Source organism: Thermobia domestica, chromosome 2 (genome assembly GCF_964235325.1).
Source record: "Thermobia domestica chromosome 2, izTheDome1.hap1.1, whole genome shotgun sequence".
Lineage (NCBI taxonomy): Eukaryota > Metazoa > Arthropoda > Insecta > Zygentoma > Lepismatidae > Thermobia > Thermobia domestica.
This window is the reverse complement of record NC_137455.1, coordinates 244858-264299: the sequence shown is the minus strand read 5'-3', so window position 1 is coordinate 264299 and position 19442 is coordinate 244858. Positions and strand designations below refer to the sequence as shown.

The 19442-nt window shown below is 35.9% G+C and overlaps 1 protein-coding gene across 9 annotated transcripts in view; it reads right to left on the bottom strand.

The window, feature by feature from the left end:
* Positions 1-1654: 1654 nt before the first annotated feature.
* HemK1 (HemK methyltransferase 1) overlaps positions 1655-19442 on the bottom strand; it is a 20251-nt gene continuing 2463 nt past the window's right edge. For all 9 annotated transcript variants that reach the window (XM_081738022.1, XM_081737979.1, XM_081737988.1 and 6 more), the window contains 5 exons: positions 16724-17072; positions 14640-14728; positions 11166-11367; positions 5071-5288; positions 1655-2192 (listed from right to left, as the gene is read on the bottom strand). In XM_081738022.1, the coding sequence (XP_081594148.1) occupies positions 1934-2192; positions 5071-5288; positions 11166-11367; positions 14640-14728; positions 16724-17008 (1053 nt within the window). In that variant the 5' untranslated portion in view covers positions 17009-17072 and the 3' untranslated portion in view covers positions 1655-1933. The remainder of the gene's footprint in view (positions 2193-5070; positions 5289-11165; positions 11368-14639; positions 14729-16723; positions 17073-19442) is intronic.

Genomic DNA, 19442 nt, shown 5'->3' with positions numbered 1-19442 from the left:
TAAAGGATGCTGGTGGAGGGTAATGTGACCGAACACGCTTTTCTAACTTAGACCACAATGGCTGAATGATGTTCAGATCTGATGATTGTGGGACCCAGGGGAGGTGTGATAGCTCCTGGTCATATTCCTCAAACCATGATTTCACCGTTTTTGCAGCGTGACAGGGTGCCAAATCATCTTGGTAGATGCCATGCCATCACCATCAGGGAACAATATTTGGGCCGTAGGTAGAACCTGGTCCTCCAAAATGGCCTCATACGCCTTGGCATTCATCATTCCATGCAGGGCTATGATGGGACCTGCAGAAAACCACGATATCACAGCCCATAGTGTAACAGAACCACCCCCATGCTTTACAGTTGGGAGCAGACAGTCTGTATCATAGGCCTGCGACGGTGTTCTCCATACGTAAACACGACCGGTTGTTGGAAACAATGTGAAGGTCCATTCATCGGACTACATTCCGTGTTTCCACTGCTCATGAGTCTACGCCTTGTGGTCCTGGCACCACTGGATACGCCTCTTCGCATTTACTGCTGTGACCAATGGTTTGGCGATAGCGGCCCTGCCATGAATTTTCATTTTAAGAAGTTCCCGTCGCACTGTTTTCGATGAAACTGGATTTTGTAGGCCGGAATTGACTTCAGACGTATTTTTCATTCCAATGGTCTTCTTTTAAGCTGCTACAATCCGTTTTAATGCCCTCGGTCATTATGTGACTGGATTGTCTTTCGACCACTGTTGTGCTTTGCAGACGTCGTTTGCCCATGAATTGTGTATGCCCTCGTGACATTGGACACAGTGCCTTTGGATACCCTCACAATGTTCGCCACTGTTGCCACTGAAGCTCCAACCAGACGGGCACCAAGGATCATGCCTCTTTGGAAGTCTGTCAGGTCGCCCATTTTACCGCACCGCTTTCACACCACGACACTCACAGGTGAACTGGTTACTGCTGACGGGAGAGGAAGGTCCATATGACACATTGAAAACAAAAAACAATCGGCAACTGCAACACGTGTTGTACAGTGGAGGGCCAAACTTACGTGTCCTGTATGAAGTGTTTTTAAATTATTTTGTCTATCCCTCTGTATATATATATAAAATTAACTTTGCAACAGTTTTCAGTTAGAAAACAATGTCAAATAAATCTAAAGCTCGTTTCGAAGTTATTGACATAAAATCTGTAACGTGTTTGTATTTATTTCTGCTGGTGTTTGTACCATGTAGCTGTCAGATATGAAATTTAAAGAATGAATAACAATGTTGTATACTTTCCTTTGTGTAGGAGTCACAACTGCTGCATTTAGCTTACAGACAATGGTGTTACTAGTATTTTTTTGGTATCACAGTACCGTGCACTGTTTTTTAAGCTTAATGTCCCACGACTATCACGGATGGTAAGGGGGACGGTGATAATCAGATAGATATTAAAGAAAGTGGGTGAAAGAAAAGCCCACTTGGCGGGAGCTGAGATCGAACCAGGAATTCCACGCGCCAGAGGTGAGCGCTGTACCACAGGATCACCACGGCTCTGTTAACAATATGAAAATACGAAACTCTAGGAAATGTATATATGATTAAAAAGAAAAACACAATGTTAGCAATATATTTGGAGAAAATGAAAAAGGTACTTGAGCTCAAATGTCAATAAATCAATAATTTACAGTATCAACGCTACGATCTCAATCCATTTATTACAAAGGACATTCCAACAGTGAAGTTTTCAGATGGTTGAAGAAGCACACTGTTCTCTCATTAAAAGCAATTCTATTAGATCTTTCAAAAATTTATATTATGAGAAAATCATGACTTGTATTAGCTAATTGTTGTCTGTTTGAATCTAAGCGATCCCCATTGTTTTCTGTAGAAAATACTTTGTAGCACAAACCACAAATTAAAGTCATAAATAAGTCTACAGTTTATCGATCTGCTATCTTGTAGTTTGCGAGTCTATTTTGTTCACCTGAAGAAAACGTTCCTTCCCACAGAAGTCTGTGAAGCTTTGTACAAACTGTAGCTCCAGGTTTGTTTCCTTTCGCAACCAGTCTTCTATCAACGGAGGATGAGATGGATCTACCTCAAGGAACATCTTACCATTTGGCTTTAACCACTCGGAAGCTCGACTCAACAATGGCTTAATGACGCTTAAACCATCCATTCCTCCATCTAACGCCCGTAAGTCCTCGTATCTAAAACGATATCAGTAACTGAACTACCTATCACTTTGTATCATATAATTCATTAAGTGCTTTATCATCACACATGGATAAAATTGCACTTCTCAATACTATTATACACTAAAACATGGTCATGGGTAATACACGTCATTACAAAGTAAATTGCCGAGTATTATCTTGTAAATTAGAGTTCACCAATGCTTTAAAAAAAATGTTCTACTAAGAACTGTTTTAAACTATTCTTTAATTCTAGATTTTTAAAGATGCATAACAAGAAATATTATACAGTAAATTATTACGAGAAATGCTGCTATGTTATATCTTTCCGATGTACACTGGTGACTATTTACGTATAAGAAAAAAAAAAAAAAAATCTTCTGCCCAAGATCATCATCAATTTTTAGTTTTTGCGCATATTAAACGTCAAATAAATAACACACTAAAACGGATATACAGAAGGTTCTCGTTAATTCGAAATGCTGGATAACTCGAACGAAAGCCTATTTCCCTTGAAAACTGTATTGAAAACAATGATGAAAAATCGTTGGTAAATCGAACTTTTAAACCTTTCTTTGATAACTTGAAGTAATATAGTATAATACTTTTTAGTCTTGGACAGACTGGAAACAGAAGAGTGACACAAAAGAGCGACAATAAGGTAAACAACAGCGTATAGCAACCTCATTTAAAGCTTCCGAAATGGCTGAATAGTGGTAAGTTCTTAAGATGTTCTATTGAATAACAACCAAATCTTACTCATAACGTATTACACGCAATGGGAAATTAAAGCGTTTTTTGCTATTGTAAAATCAATTAACTCAAACCAAATGAAGATCACGAAAGAAAGAACAGATAATGAAGGTTATTGCTTGTGTATTTGGTAGTGTGTGTTAATTCAGTGTATGTGGTATTGTACTTTTCCATGGTATGTCTCTCTTAATTTATGCACGAGTAAATGTAGTTTGTTTGTTTGCAGTATTGTTTCACGGAAATAATATCTTCCCTTAAAACTAAAGTTTACTGTATATCACTTTTACGGGAACAGTTGTTATGTTCAACTAGGTATTGAGCAATGCATATTTTTGGATAATTTGAACTGTTTCGTATCCCGCTGGACTTCGAATTAAAAAGAGTCTGCTGTATTTTGTATTTTCAATTCTTGATTTAAAAATTCTTTTTGTATATTACGTAATTATCTCCCTTTAATAATTATCCCTTCTCCTGCTATACTCTTCGTCGATCTGGAGACTGATGTCCGTCTTAGCACCAAGGCTCTATAAGACAGGGAACTATAGCTTACAGTGGAATCCGAACTACACAAGTCCCCACCTGGAATCGAAGCGAGACCTTTCGCGCCTTACAGCTACAAAGGAGCTTCCCTATATTTACTCACTAACCCACCCATTAGTTTTGTCCATTGAACTATCTCTACTTTCAACGTTATCACGTGACTGCGTTTCTATGTAGCGCCCAGATAGATTTTTCTCTTTCCCGTCCAATCTAATGAAGTATTTGACGAAAGTACTTACAGTTTACTTCTTTTTCTGTATTCTGTCTTATTTTCTGGTCATTTGTTTACCACGACAGATTCAAAAACCCTTTGTTTCAACAAAGAAAGGATAGTGGCTTGTGGTAATGATGTCAACCTGATAGATACGAGGAAAACAGAAAGAAATGCAACTGTTTTATCAAAAGCCTGCGGAGACATGGGTTTAGAAGTAAGTGCATGGAAGTTCATCGTGAACATAATACTGCGAACAATCGATACATTGAAGTATCAAGTAATACTTTCAACAAAGTGGATACCATTGCTTAAGTGTCGGGACACAAGATCCTACAAAATACGGAAAAAGTTAGAAAGATTGCAAACAGCGGTTTCGTTAAGAATAATGGAAGCCTGTAATCAACGCCTGTGATAGCACTTCAGGTATTGTTACCCATGAATCCACTGAATTTGTCATTCCTAAGAACAACAGGAAAATACTTGTTAAAAAAAAGAGTAGAAGCGATACAACTTCAGATATTTTTAAATGTGATGCTGAGAAACATTTCTCTCCAAGTGGTAATCGTATTGGGGAAAATCAAATAAGGCAAGGAGAGTGTTTGAAATGTCTCCCAACATAAAAGCTAGACATTAACGAATATCTAACTGGGAATAGTTCAGTTCAATATATAACAGGACAACGACCTTTTAAATCCACACTTTCTAAATTGAGACTTTTAAACAATGAAACATGTTTCTACGGCAGACAACAACAATATTTGAGCTCGAAGAAATCATATTTGATGAGGAAAATAAAGCAAGAAAAAGAAACCTGAGTCGAAAGAACATAAAGAAATAATCACAAACAACTTCACTAAAAGGTTTAAATATTCAGTGTCTAAAAATACTGAGAAATAAACACAATTTGATGCTCCTTAGAAACAGAAAGAGCACGACAAAGATAATAAGAGATAAAAGTCCCAGTTCGGGCGAACTAGCTATGTTTTAGAGATAATTTCAAACAGTTTAGAAATTCTTCCATGATGATGGGACAGTATTTGATTCGAATGTGAAGAAAACCATTGTAGAAATTTTCCCTTCCTCTCCTTAATAGCGGAATTTTTAAAACCCTGGCATACTTGTCTACTTATTTCAAATTAGAAATCTATACACCCAGTTTGATATCCCTACTTAAAAGTCTCGTGATATACGTTACTTATAAGTGAGATTTTAACTATAAAAAATAACATAGAGTTCGAAACTAATAAGCTCCTCTACAAAATTCCTGCTACAAGTGCAAATCTTTTGGGTGAACTCTGCCTAGCGTTATCCGAGTTTTTAATTAAACTGAAGAACTTAGAAACACAAGGAGAAGTAAAGAAATGGATGAAGATGACGAATACTCACACCATGATTTCAGGCTGTACTTTCATAAGATCCTTTCTAGGGACGTACGGAGGGTTGCTTACGATTACATCCACCTTTTGCTCAGCCAACTGTGGAATACCGTCCTCACTTATTTTGCCTCTGATTATTTCCAATCTTTCCATGACGTCATGACGTATAGCGTTTTCTCTCGTCAACTTACACGCCATTTTGCTTTGGTCTACAGCAACACAGGTTATCTGAAATCAAAATCAAACAAGAATATAAATACAAAATGTAGAACAGTAAGATGAGAAAATATTTTTAAAACAAAAACAAACAAACACACACACAATATATATACAGTCAGTCACAAAAAAAAAAAAAAAAAAAAAAAAAAGCACCACTCAAGAGCAACCACAAGGGTTTCATTATATTTACTATTTAAATAAGCCATTCCGTGACATACTGGTATCTACTTGGTGTTCCCAACAACCTTTAAGTTTGGGGAAGATCAGAGCAGTATTTTGCGTTACAGTAGTTCAGATGCTTTTCGTTTGGTGTCTCTGTAGTCAATATGAGTGTGGTGATACTTAAAATGCTCGTTTTATTTGCTTTTCTGGAGCAGTGTAAAGTGTAAATTTTGATGAAAATTATCTATTATTAAATGTTCGTTTTGTTTACGTTCTAAATGGAAGTGCTTCACTTACATTATAAGACGTTGAGGAACCTTCATCATCCCCTTCAAATTCGAAACACGGGAAGTGTGATACGAGTCCTCGTAAACAAGGACGAATTCTGACAATGCGAGATGAGGGCTACTCAAATAGACTAGTCTCCAAAATCCTAGGTATACATCATACTACTGTTGGTAGAATAATACAGAAGCAAGAATTGTATGGTGTATCTTCAAAACGAGAACGATATGGCAGGAAAAACAAAACAACTGCGAGATTGGATCGAGAGATTGTTCGCTTAGCTGTATCAGACAGAGCTTCCAGCTCCAGGGGAATTGCAGCGGCTGTCTCTTCTAATGGAGGTTGTAACATAAGCCGGATGACTGTTATCAGACGATTCAAGAGGGTTACATAAGAAAACTCCACGTTTAAGTGACAAGCACGTAAAGGCTAAAAGAGAGTTCGTGAGTAGATACGATGTATGGAGTGATGAACAGTGGCAGCACGTAAGATTCTCAGTTGAGAAAAAGTTTATGGTTGTTGGAAATGACAGTGGAGTGAGATTGTGGAAGAGAAAAAGATAAAGTCTGAAGCCAGAGTGTGTTTCCAAAACAAGAAAATTCGTTGGAAGTGTTATGTTTTTTGTGGCTGCTTTACCTCAAAGGGAGTGGGACGAATTGAAATTTGCAGCAAACAAGTGAATGCGGCATATTACATTGATATTCTTAACCGAAAGTTACTACGAACAGCAGCTGATTATTGCTAGGGTCTGAATTTGAATTATTTTATTTTCCAAGATGACAATGCGCTATGTCATGGGGCACGGAGTGTTGGGGACTGGTTTTCAAGGGTATTCAAAGATTATGGTGGCCACCAAATTCTCCAGATATGAATCCCATTGAAAATTTGTGGTACATTATGTCACGAAAATAACGTGGGAAGATATATCAGTCTAGAAGACAACTCACTGAGGAACTCGTTCGGATCTGGCACCACGAACTGGATATTTCATTGTGTGAAACATTTGTGAACAGTATGCCTCGTCGGCTTGCTTCTCGAGGTGGTCTAACAAAATACTGAAGCGTTATAAACATTGTGGTCGAAGCAATTTTCTTTTTCTTTTTTTGTCTACTTTTAATAACTTTCTCACAATTTACCGATAAACGATACACAAAAAGTGTGATAATCAAATAATATGCATTTCATTAATACGTGGACTGTAAGGTCACCTAATGTATAAACCTTAGGGTTTTGTTTTAATATTCATATATGTACTATAGTAGCACAACATAAATATTAGAGAACTATTAAAATATTAATTGAACAGTGTGTGACCAACGAGGTGTATAAAATAGGGCTGGAACTAACAATATAACAGTTTTTCCAAAGTGGTGCTATTTTTTTGTGATAGACTATATGTCATAGTTTATTTATATGAGCCTAAATTCACCACTTAATACGAATTACTATCTACAGAGTATCCGTAAATTCTAATACTTACTTCCATTTAAGGATGGTGAAAGTATTCAATCAAGTATTTAAAACATTATCTAGAATAAGGGCAGCAACTAGGTGTGTGTTCTCTTATGAATTTCTGTAACTTTTGTAATGTTTACATCTAAATAAGAAAATAATGTTCAATATCTTATCACAGCGCTGGTTAGAAATATGTGAAGTTCATACAATACAAGCAACATGAAGATTCTTATTCACAGTAGTCAGAACAAAAAAATCTTTAGTTCGGATACCTACGTAAAATAATTTTCGAAAGAAAAGTCTTTAAAAGTACTCTGAAAAATATTAACTCGTTCTGTCAATTAATATTTTCCGGAGAAGATGTACACAGTTAGGTAAAATATGAATGTCATTCTCCAAAAGTGAATATTCTGTGCCATCTCTATTGAATACGTATGCCAACAACTTTTCTCCATTGCAAAATACAACAATAGGGATTGCATACCTTGCATTTACAATTGTCCTCAGTTACAAAACAGGACAGATTTAAGTTTTCAATAAAACGGCTCCCCAGTCCATTTCATCACGAAGTTATTCCTAAACTCAATGCTCCCACAGCGCTGAAGAGAACGTGTATCTTAAAATGGAGAAGAAAAAACATGCTGTGGCTGTAAGGTCATTTGTCTTTACACTGTCACTTCTTTCTGTGGTGTTACATCAAAGCCAGTGTATTTGTTCCAACGATGCCTCTACTTATGGAAGCGTTCCATCGGGGCTAAACAAATACAAACGAATATAACAAGAAATATACTACCTGTCAATGAGTGGGTCTGTAGGTGTCAGGTGATAAGCTATCGGATTCTACCTGGATTAATCTTAGCATACGACAGTCATTCAATAGTTGGGATCAGGATTCAGGAAGAAAGATGGGCAGAAACTAACCTGAAATAATAAGAAGAAAAGCTTTTAGAATTGAACTCAGTATGTATATTTTTGCTTTAGTGCTTTTCACTTTAGGTTAACTATACAATAATCCATTTTTTGCAAATCTGATTTCTATACAGCTCTTCTGTTATCACCATCTGTTTATGAATAAATTGCAAGAACCTTTTCTATTTTCTGTGTGGCAATATTGTGCCCTATCTATAGCGAAATCCAATGACTCGTCAAAGTTATGAAAATATTCTATCTTTTGTTCCCAATATAACACAACAGTATGGAGAAATTATTGTATACGAATTTCAATTATTGCTTTGTGTAGAACAACTAGCGAAAGTGTGCCAACAAATTATAGTGTGTAAAAAATGAAAGAATGGAGTATTAGTGGACTTATGGGACGCGAAAAGCAGTAGAAAACCTATTGAATGTATCACGTAATTCACAGGTAGAAGGTTAGAACTGTTTATAATCTCAAAGTCACAACTGTATAGTATAGCTGTATCATTCAGGAACATTTTGAGATAGTGGTTATATTAACGTTCAAAATTTTAAATGTATAACTTTTGTTACTGACAATACCGAGGTACCTGTATATTTTTTTTTTATTTCTGAAAGAAACATTTTTCTTTTGATACTTCGATGCCACAACGGTGGATGCCATGTGACGTGATAGTTTGCTGTAGATATTTTACGAAAAGGCCGCTGAGGAAGATGAGAGTTCTCATTGAAAATCTCGGCAATTAGTAAATGACAGATGTACGTATATCAAGATTAGTCCAAGTGAATATTTGTAATCATGCGCCAGTTTAATTTATTAAGTTGAAACTGTTGGGAGTTTTTTCGTATAAGGCTGATTTCACCAAATTCAGTTGATTAGCTTTTGTAACATACTTTGAAGTCCCTATATCCAGGGGCGAATCTAGAAGGTAAAAACTGAAAGGAGGGGCAGCCAGAACCCAGACTCTATATTAGGTATATCATGAGCTTTACTATAAACTTTCAAAGTGTATAAATAATAGCTTAAATTATTTTTGTCACTCAAAAAACGGGGGGCTTAGGACCCCAAGCCCAGATCCGCCACTGCCTATATCATGTTAGAAACAGTTGTATTGATTAAAATGAGAATGGCAAAACTATTTCTTTATCATAGCCAGTCATTACTAATTTTAAAGCAGTTATTCTAACCCATCATGCATTGATATTATACAAACATGCATGCAATGAATACCACTGATTCCATCCTAACGAAGAAATTTTAAACTTTAACCATGGATAATACTCAGATAAGCATTGTGAGAAACCAGAATCCCATCAGAGTTTTTACCAGACTATGCAAAGAAAAAAGACAATATGTACACTCATATCCAAAATGATTGTCGCATATCTATAACTTCTTTTTGTAAGAATATAATTTGATAATGACTTTGCATTCTACTTTTAATATTGATACTATGTGTATAATCGGGAAATGTATATCTGTGGTAAATTTCATAGAAAAAGAGTTATGAATACGACAATTAGAATGAGTAAAACAAAATGTTGCTAAATGGACAAGAAAGTTTTATTTTCGTTTTATTGTTCTATTTACTGCTCGTTTGACATGAAATTTGCCACATACATGTCTTTGCCGATTATACACATACTAACATCATAAGAAATACCGGCGAATTCGTTATCAAATGATATTCCTACAACATTTTTATAGACATGCGACAATAATTTTGGACATGAGTGTACGTATTTCCAGTGCCAAATATTGAAGTAAAAAGGCACGATTTTTGAGACAATCACAAACTGAATATTGCGTTCTTATACTATACGACAGGTTCTTATTAATCCTTTGACTACCAATTTTTTCTTCTATGTAGGATTTTTTTTTTTTTATATATACATTCATGATATACGTGTTAGATAGGCACATTATAAGTTACTCACGGCTGGAAACTTTCATATGATGTGGGGCAGGTAAACACAGGGGTGGGTTATACATGTCCCAATAGTTTTATAAGGCGGATATAATTGTCCCAATGGTATTCTAGCTTACGAAAGGAAACACAGCGACAAACAGCCAGCACAAGGTTTTATTTGTAAATAATTTACAATTCAAGCATTATGAAGACTCGTTATACATTTATGAGTGGTAAGGTGTAAAACATTGTCTACAGAGTGGTACATGACACGCGATACGGAAAGTTATGGTTCTCTTTTCAACCTTATGTTGTGTGCATCCGGCACATCGTCTCTAGAAGAACCGTGGTAGATTGCGGACTGAAAATATCTTTCTAGTACCATTGGGATATATATAATCCATCACCACCGAAGACCAATGGGACACGTCTAACCCACTAAGGAAAAATATATATATTATAAAGTTTTACATGCCTAATGAGAATTGCAATCTTCGAATATATGCTCTTCGCAGAGAAATAAAGAGTCGTTTCACACAAAATAACACAATAAAAACCTTCAACAATAACCAAACTACGTCACAACAACAATACACAACGACTTCTGATAAGCACTTGACGAAAAACAAAGGTTTCCTCGTGTGTTCTGCGAAATACTTGACTTCTGCTGATAGTTTTGAAAGCTAAAGACTCTCCTAGTCATATCTAAACCATTGGGAAAACAATGTGTGTGCTTTAGATTTGAAATGAAGTTAACGGTATTTGAATTTTTTCCACGGGACACGTGTGTCACGTAGGTAGTCAAAGGACTAACAGAAATTTAATGAGTTTATCTGTAGAATGACGCAAACCACAAAGCTTTATCTAAAACTAAAAATAAGTATGAACGTTTTGTTACCAGGAAAAAGCATTCTGTACTTTTGTTTTAAGAAGAAAGTTTAACACATCTTAACAGACGTGAGCTGTCCAACGCTGTGTGCAGTGTGTGTGGTCAACAAAATCCAATCTTCCTTTTTCTTGTTCTGGAAAAACAAATGCCCAGACCCAGTTCTATTTTGAATATAAGATAAACATTTGAATGTTGCGAATACAATTCTTTCTCCCCCTTGAGACCGGAATATATTAAGGAAGAACTGAAATGATAGCAGTACCTAAGTACCTGTGGCTGTTTCTTCAGAAGAGCGATGCTAATGGCTCCGCAACCACAACAGGCGTCCAACACACAGTCCTGTGGCCGGAGATGCTTCAACACAATCTCCACCAATTGCTCAGTTTCAGGCCTTGGGATGAACACTGGTGGAACCATCTTCAGGGTGAGATCCAGAAAATCCCATTCACCAATTATATACTGCACTGGCATTCTGGAAAGTATTACAATTACACAAAATAAACTTCACTTACCGTCTTCCCAGTTCCTATTCCAAAAGACCAAACAGAAAACTAACACCTAATTTTCATTTATCTTCACTCGCATTACATGCTACCTCTTTGTATGACAGATCTGTGCACCCAAAGTGATCATTATAAAAGTAATTAGTATTTCATGGACTCAAGCAGCAAACGTGAAAAAGAAAGGCAATACACCCTTTCACATCTTTCGGTTTGTTATTCATTTGCTGTTCAATGCCTCCTTTGAGCACCAAGGCTATAATGAGATATTGACGGACAGTTTCACGAGCCTCTGGCGAAAATTGAACCCGGGGCCCTCCTACAGAAGACGAGAACACTAACCTTTCAGTTTCCTTCGGGCATAGTAATAGTGAGTAGCCTTTAGTCAACTTTAGTCATAGCACTACATCTCAATGCCCCTTTTTCTCTCCTTTCGCTTATGATTATTTGTTTCAGAGTTCCTTCGTGAGCTTATGATTAGCGTACGCGCCTTTGGCATGGGTAACCCGAGTTCAATTCCCGGTAGGAACTCATGTGGTTCTGATTCCACATTAAGTTGTAGGAACCATGTCTCATATAGCCTCGCTGCTGGAAGGGATACTAAAATCTAATCCCATCAACTTATGAATATTTTAAAATATTTTAGGACCATATCACAGTGACAAGTTTACATCGCCCTTCCCAAAATTTTCCGTGAATAGAGAAAAATTGATTGCCTTCAACCAGATAGGCCGTCCAATCATAACCACGTCCACTTTGGTCCAAGTCAGTTTAACTGCTGCAAGAAATAAAGTTCAAGGATAGACGGATAGGTCAACCACTAAACCATATAAATTAATATAGGCTTAAGATAACCCCAACAGATACTCATAACATTGCAAAATCAATATATAAAATTCCCCTCTCTAAGCTATAAAAGAACCGAAGCTTGCAAAACACGTAATGCTTTTAAAAGTGCACTATATAAACAACTTCTTAAAACACTAAATTTGAAATAATTCATACATATTATATATATATATATATATATATATATATATATATATATATATATATATATATATATATATATATATATATATATATATATATATATATATATATAAAACAATCGAAATAGTAAACAGAACCAGTGAGCTTTCGAGGCTCAATGGCTTCTTGTCAGAACGTAGAAAAAGAGAGACAGAGAAAGTGGAAATTGCATTCAGCAATCTGAATCGCTATAAATGAAGAAATTTAGAAAGTTCATTCATTCATTTATAGAAAATTCTTCACAGATTTTCAGCTGGTAGCTTGAAACATACCTAGCGTGCAATAAGAGTTCTGCCAAGATGGTGGATTCCACCAGCTCCATTTTCAGTAGTTTCTATATTTTAACTGACTTCAAAAAAAGAAGGGGGTTTTCATGTCGACCCGTATATATATATATATATATATATATAATATGCGTATTCTCACGTAACTTCTGCCCTATATACAGGTTTTTATTAATTTTTCTTTGAAAGAGCATTCTTTTTCGGTGGTCTCATATTAACTTCATGAGTATCTAATAGTCTTCGCAGCTAGACAATGAAACTCTTCACCGTCTGACAATCTTCTTACCAAAAATTGTATATTTTATCATGCATAAATTTTGCACCAATTTTGTTCACTTGCATTTTGTTCCGCGGTAGCTTCATATACATTTCATTAGGATCCGATAATAGTCTTCGCAGCTAGATCACGAAACTCGTTAACAGCTTGTAATATCGCAATTAATCGACTTCATTGTGCACATGTTCACGCATAACTTCAACATACTCGTAAATGTACCAATTTTAATTAATTTTCTTTAGTTTCTATGGGTTTCACTTTCTTACAGGTTCAGTATACACTTTATTAGGATGTGATGAGTCTTTGAAGTTAGATCATGCAATTCCTCAATAGCTAACAGTGTTAATACCATGTGCGTGTTCATGAAGAATTCCGTAACGCATAGACAAATTTAAAAAGATATATGTGGTCACACTATTTCATAGATGTACATGTCCCCCTAGGATGTCCACATACAGGTTGGCATTCGGAGATCCTCTTACGTGGATTAATGGTCCCAATAATGTCCAACTGGACACTCCAGACTATAAGAGCCCCCACCACCTTGCACTATATTACCAACCTGACATGTGAGATCCATGGTTTCATTATGATGTCGCCAGATTCGGACTCTCCCATCAACGCGATATAACCAGAATAGGAACTCACCTGTCCAGGCTACCCATTTCCATTGTTTCATAGTCCAATACCAGTGCCTTCGAGCCCATGCAAAGCGTGCGGCTCCTGAAGCCAAGACGATGCAGGGAATGTTGAACTGTCGGTGCACTAACACTTCGGATGAAACCTTCATTAAGTTGGATGTGGTTTGTGACTAGGCCTGATCCGTATTCGTTCATATGATAGGGCTCAGCCGGCACAGTCCACGTTCATTGGAGGCGCACTGACCTTTGCGCTGTGACTGGTTCCCAGATGGTCTTGTTAAAAATATTAAATACTTTAATTATAGTTATCGACTAAAACCCAACTTACCCACAACGAATTTATCTTTGATAAATAGATTTTCTTGTTTACGTTTCTTTTTCTTGCTGTACTTTCTACTTCATGTCATACTTTTAGCTTATTGTCAACAGTGGCCTATTAAATAATTTTGGCTTGTTCAATTCTCTGTCTTGTAAGCTATGATTGAAGAAAAAAAAAAAAAAAAAAAAAAAAAAAAAAAAAAAAAAAAAAAAAAAAAACATGAAGTCGCTTGAAAAGAATATTTAAGTTGTAGCCCCACAGTTACGCCGTGTAGGCTAAACAAAACAGTGAATTGAATAGTAGAATGAAGAAAGTGGTAGAATTCCAAGAAAACCTAGAACACGGTGTCATCCATCACAAAACCCACTTGGCGCAAGCTGGGATCGAACTAGCGACCCCACGTGCCAGAAGTGAGTACTTTACCACGCCCCTTGGATTTTGATGGAGTAACTATTTTTGGCATGTAGGCTCTCTTAAATTGAAAATTTCTTGAGATAACAGTTACTTCAATGATGACACTTAAAATAAATATAACCAATAAAGAACAAAGCATGTTCAACGACACTAATGAAAATATCAATTGTTGCATCTGACGGAAGCGCATGCGCCGCTCTCCGTAGGGATTCAATTGACATTTTTGTGGTCAATCACCTCAGGTGATGAGGATAAATGACTCTTTAATATTCCTTACCTAGCCATTCTGCATTCACACAACCTGGCTAACGTCTTTAATTGTTCCTCAGTCAGTGCTCTCTGCAAACTTTCATAAACAACTGATCGCTGCGAAAGAAGATAAAATAAAAATTCAATATTGGAAAATGTAGCACACATACACATGTACGCATATGGAACATTGCAACTGAAGTTTCAATCACAAAGAATTCCAAGAGGTGAAGAAAATGGATTTAAACGTGAATGAGAGAAGACCACTAAGGCTATTGATCTCATATTATCTAAGTTACAAGCAATCTATTACATCCTCACCCTTCCTATAATAGTGATCCAATAAAAAGTCAAAGTTCATGACTGAAAATTAAGTCGCAGATTCTTGCAATAAATAACTACAATCATTACTTTTCATCGTGCAAATTTTATTTTCAATTTTCAGAGCATTTATTACAAGGTGCAAATAGGGTAAGGGACACGATCATATGATATAAACTGATTTCTTCTCTTATGACGTTGCCAGGGGATGTACATTACGTGGTGTGCACTTGAGAGTTGCTGTAAGTACTATATGGATTGCAGGATCTTTCTGAAGCGGAGACATTACGTCAAAAAAGAAAATGTATCGACATTACAAGCCAGACAGAACACAACTCCAAAACTCGTGAATAAATCATTTTATTAACTACTAACCAAAGTTCTGGACAAAGGTGCATAGACAGTTATCAAATCATACATGGTCATCTTACGTTCTATACATGCACTATCATTGCCTTTACACATACTGATACGTTACGTAACACTTCTTCATAATTATAACTTAATCGTCGGCTCATTTTTCATATAACAATATTAATACGTTAATATATTTTCATTTATATTATATTCGCAACACACACCTCTTTCGACCGCTACGAAATTCTGATCACATGATATGCTTTTCGCACTGTTCAACGGAATGACTGGTAAATGGAGATAAGAAACTATGCATAGAAAAGGAACCTACCTTGCACTCGGTGCTTTTGTATCCCTGTTAAAACTTTATATTCGATATTTCAGCCCGTGCTGGATCCATAATCGCGAACACTCCCACCGCAAATTGGAAGAAATCACTGAGATGTTATTAAGATTTTAATCCTGTGCTAACGAAACACTCCAAGTGTCCACAAAACACTAAAAGACATTTAACACTTAACAGTTCGAACTATGTCCATTCATTTTTAAGGTGTAAATTGTATTCTCGAGAAGATTTGTTTCGTTTAGATAGTTTCACTTCTCACTACCTGTTTCATTATATCACTTGCAAAGCCCCTTAGAATGTACAATTTCAGTCTGTTCACCTATGTAGGGAATTCTATGTGTAAAATTTGTATTTGTTTATGAAAATGTTAATCGTCTCTCTCCTTTACAGAATCAGTTAAACGAAGTAATAAACACAAAAAACAATGAGACTGATCCCCCCTCTCCCAGCAAACTATATCTTATTCTGAAATACCTACAAGGCCATTTCAAAGTACTCCCCCCTCCTTCAATTTACATTTTGCAAATGGAAAGACCCCATAAACCCAACAGAAGATAGAAAGACCAGAAAGTGTCTTTAGAAAGCCTCGACACATGAAGAGAGAACAAGACCACTTCGTAAGTAAGCAACCACATTTTTTGACAACAGAAAGGAAAAAGAGGAGGAGCACAATACAAAGTTAATCGCGCAAATATTAATTCCGACATTTTGTTATTTACTTCTGAAAATTAGCAGTTACTTAATTTACAATGCAAAACCTAACATGAGACAGCATAATTAAAGACTGTACAAATGTACTATTTGTACACCACGTCAATATGAACTTTCGAAAATGTCACGGCGCAAATAAGTGGAATTGAATGATGTTGAATTACTAGAAAGGTTAACTAGAAGCAAACTTATGCAGGCAGCATTTGACTTTTGTTATAACCAGAGTCTGTCCACATATCAATAATAAATGCACCTTTGAGTAGTTGTATATCCACGATTATTTACAAGCTGCTCCTGTTCAGTTATAAGTGTCAGCTATGAGTTTAAAATAAAAAGACATAAAAATAACTGCTTTTAGCATAATATGACTTATTTACCTTTCTACTACCTAAAACATGAGCAACTATATGTTCCACTGACTCCTTTGGTTCAGGAACTCCTTCCGCTTCTAATTTGCTGGTCCAGTCGTGGATTACATGCTTCACTAGATTGTTATTAGATACACCATGCTGGAACCTCTTTTTAGACGAATGAAAGATAGAACTGTGACGTAAGTCCTTTTCTCTCTCATTACGATTCCTATAAACAACTGTTGAATAGAATGCTTTTGAGAATATATTACAATATTTTCTTCTGCATATCGTAATCATTGTACACTTCATATAAGTCAACAAACAGCTTCTCAAATGATATCAAACATGAGTCGCTGATCTCGGACAACTGCAACTGCAATAAAAGAAATGATAAACTCAATAAATACAGAATAACAATTCAATATGTTTAAAGAAAATTAAGGTGTAAATGACGAAAAAGCAAATTCTTAGGGATATAGAGAATCTTAGGGAGAAAGGTTTGATTAGATTTGAGTGTAGTGTTCCTTTCAGTAGCGAAGCTATATGAGACGTGACACGACGCTTAACGTAGAATGCAAACTACATGAACTGCCTGGAATCGAACCTGGGTTTGGCATGTACGCTAACTGCTTGGCCACAAAAGAGTTCGATTTCCTGCTAAGAGACGTTAATATTTCATGAATGTAAGTATGTACCAAATAAAATAAGACAGCACCTTTACTCATTGTTTTATATTCTATATTTCATTGTGCTTTTAAAAGGCACCGTTTGCGTGCAAGTTAAGTTTAGGCACATTAGTAGTGCTACTTGATCCTAAATTAAGTTTTACTCATCATATTGAAACAATTGTCAATAATTCATACAGAAATCTTGGCTTTGTTATGAGAATAGGTAAGGAGTTTCAAAACGATGCTACGTTAATGAAACTCTACTTTTGTTTTGTGAGATCGCAATTAGAATATGCGACTCTGTCTTGGTCACCAAAAACACAAAACACATAGATATGATTGAAAGATTACAATCAAAATTCTTGAGATTACTTGCTCATAGAAAAACTAGCATGTATCCAAAATACGAGTCGTATTCAGAAATAGTACAAAACTTCAATATGAACATGTTGAAACAACGGAGAGAACATACGGATCTTTTATTTTTACACAAATTACTACATGGTAAAATTGACGGTCCCAATCTTACTTTGATGGTTTAATTGCATGCCCCATCAGGTAAAACCCGCGTAGGAAATAGCAGTACATTTTACTGCAGAAAGGCAAGAACAAATATCCTCGCTAAGTCTCCTATATGGAGAATGAGTTCTTCCTACAATGCAATTGAAAGGATAACTGCTATAGATGTTTTTGGAATGTCGGAGATAGTATACAAGAATAGCTTAAAAATATGTGATAATGAAAATATATAAATGTATAACCCTGTTTAAATATATACATAACTAAGGGTAAATGTATTTATAAGGAACAAGACTGTAACTGGGCCTAGAGCCTGTTGTGTTGATAAATAAATAAATAAATAAATATTAGTCGAAAGAGTTGTTGAAAAATTGTAAATCTTTCACTAATTTTCTTCTAATTATCCTCCAAAATATTTGCGTTGGAAGACAGAATAATGCCCAATTAGTATATATGAAGTTCAAGAGGACCACCATAAATAATTGTTTAAAAATTTGATTTCACGATTTGCATATAAATACAGCGTCCGGACAAACCAACCAGCAGCGTCATTTAAGATTTTGAAATGAAAGGGGAAGCAAGATGTCTATCGAAACAGGAGTTTCACGTTACTAGTATACAATTTATTAAAAAATATAGTTTTCTCAAACTCAGGAGGGGCGGATAAAAGTACGCTCCTGAAACCATAGGCAGCTACTTGAAGAAAGAAAGAAAGAAAAAAAGGAATGGTTATATAACAAAGTTAGGGGAGGGTGAGGCTGACGGGCTTGCGTGGGGAGTGCGTCCATAGGAAGCAGGCGCGTAAGCGACGGTGTCATGCACGTAGGTGAAGGTAGGAAAAACACACTGTTCCTTATGATACTAGATACCTTACCTGTCGAACAGCTTTATTGTTACCGGTCGTAGAGTAGGGTAGGTTAGTCATTGTACCGTGGATTCACATGTATCTTAAGGTGGTTTTTCTAAGAGTACCTATAGCACTTGTACTGGATTAGGTGCCGGAGAGTGGGCTGAGAAATACGAAGACAACGTAAAATTTACTAGAAAGAAATTGCGAATTGGTTATTTTGCGTGAAAATCATAAAAAACTAAAAAGCTTTATGTGTTATTTTGAAATGTTACACGCTGCGCCTTGTTGGTACTATTTAAAGTGGAAGCATGCTGACATCATTAGAGTGTAATGACGCAGTTAGTTAGTTATTCGTATTGAAAGATGTCAGTTCCATTTGACATTTCGATTTTCAGCTTTAGAACAACGTATTCCAGTGCTGTCTGCAATAAGTAAACACGAGAAATTTCAATCAATTATTTTTAACAAATGAGTTCAAATTTCTCTAAGTTAACCCGACCCTATTTATTTATTTATTTTTGCGTTCAGGAGACCACAGTGTTGTACATTTGTACATGCGGTATAGAACATGTCAAAATCATATTAAGCTCTATATAATGAACTACTACAATAATTTCTTTTACATCATGTTAGTCTTACAACATAATACATAGATATACACACCTTATCCAATCATCTACCTGATTTTATTCATATGCTAGAATCT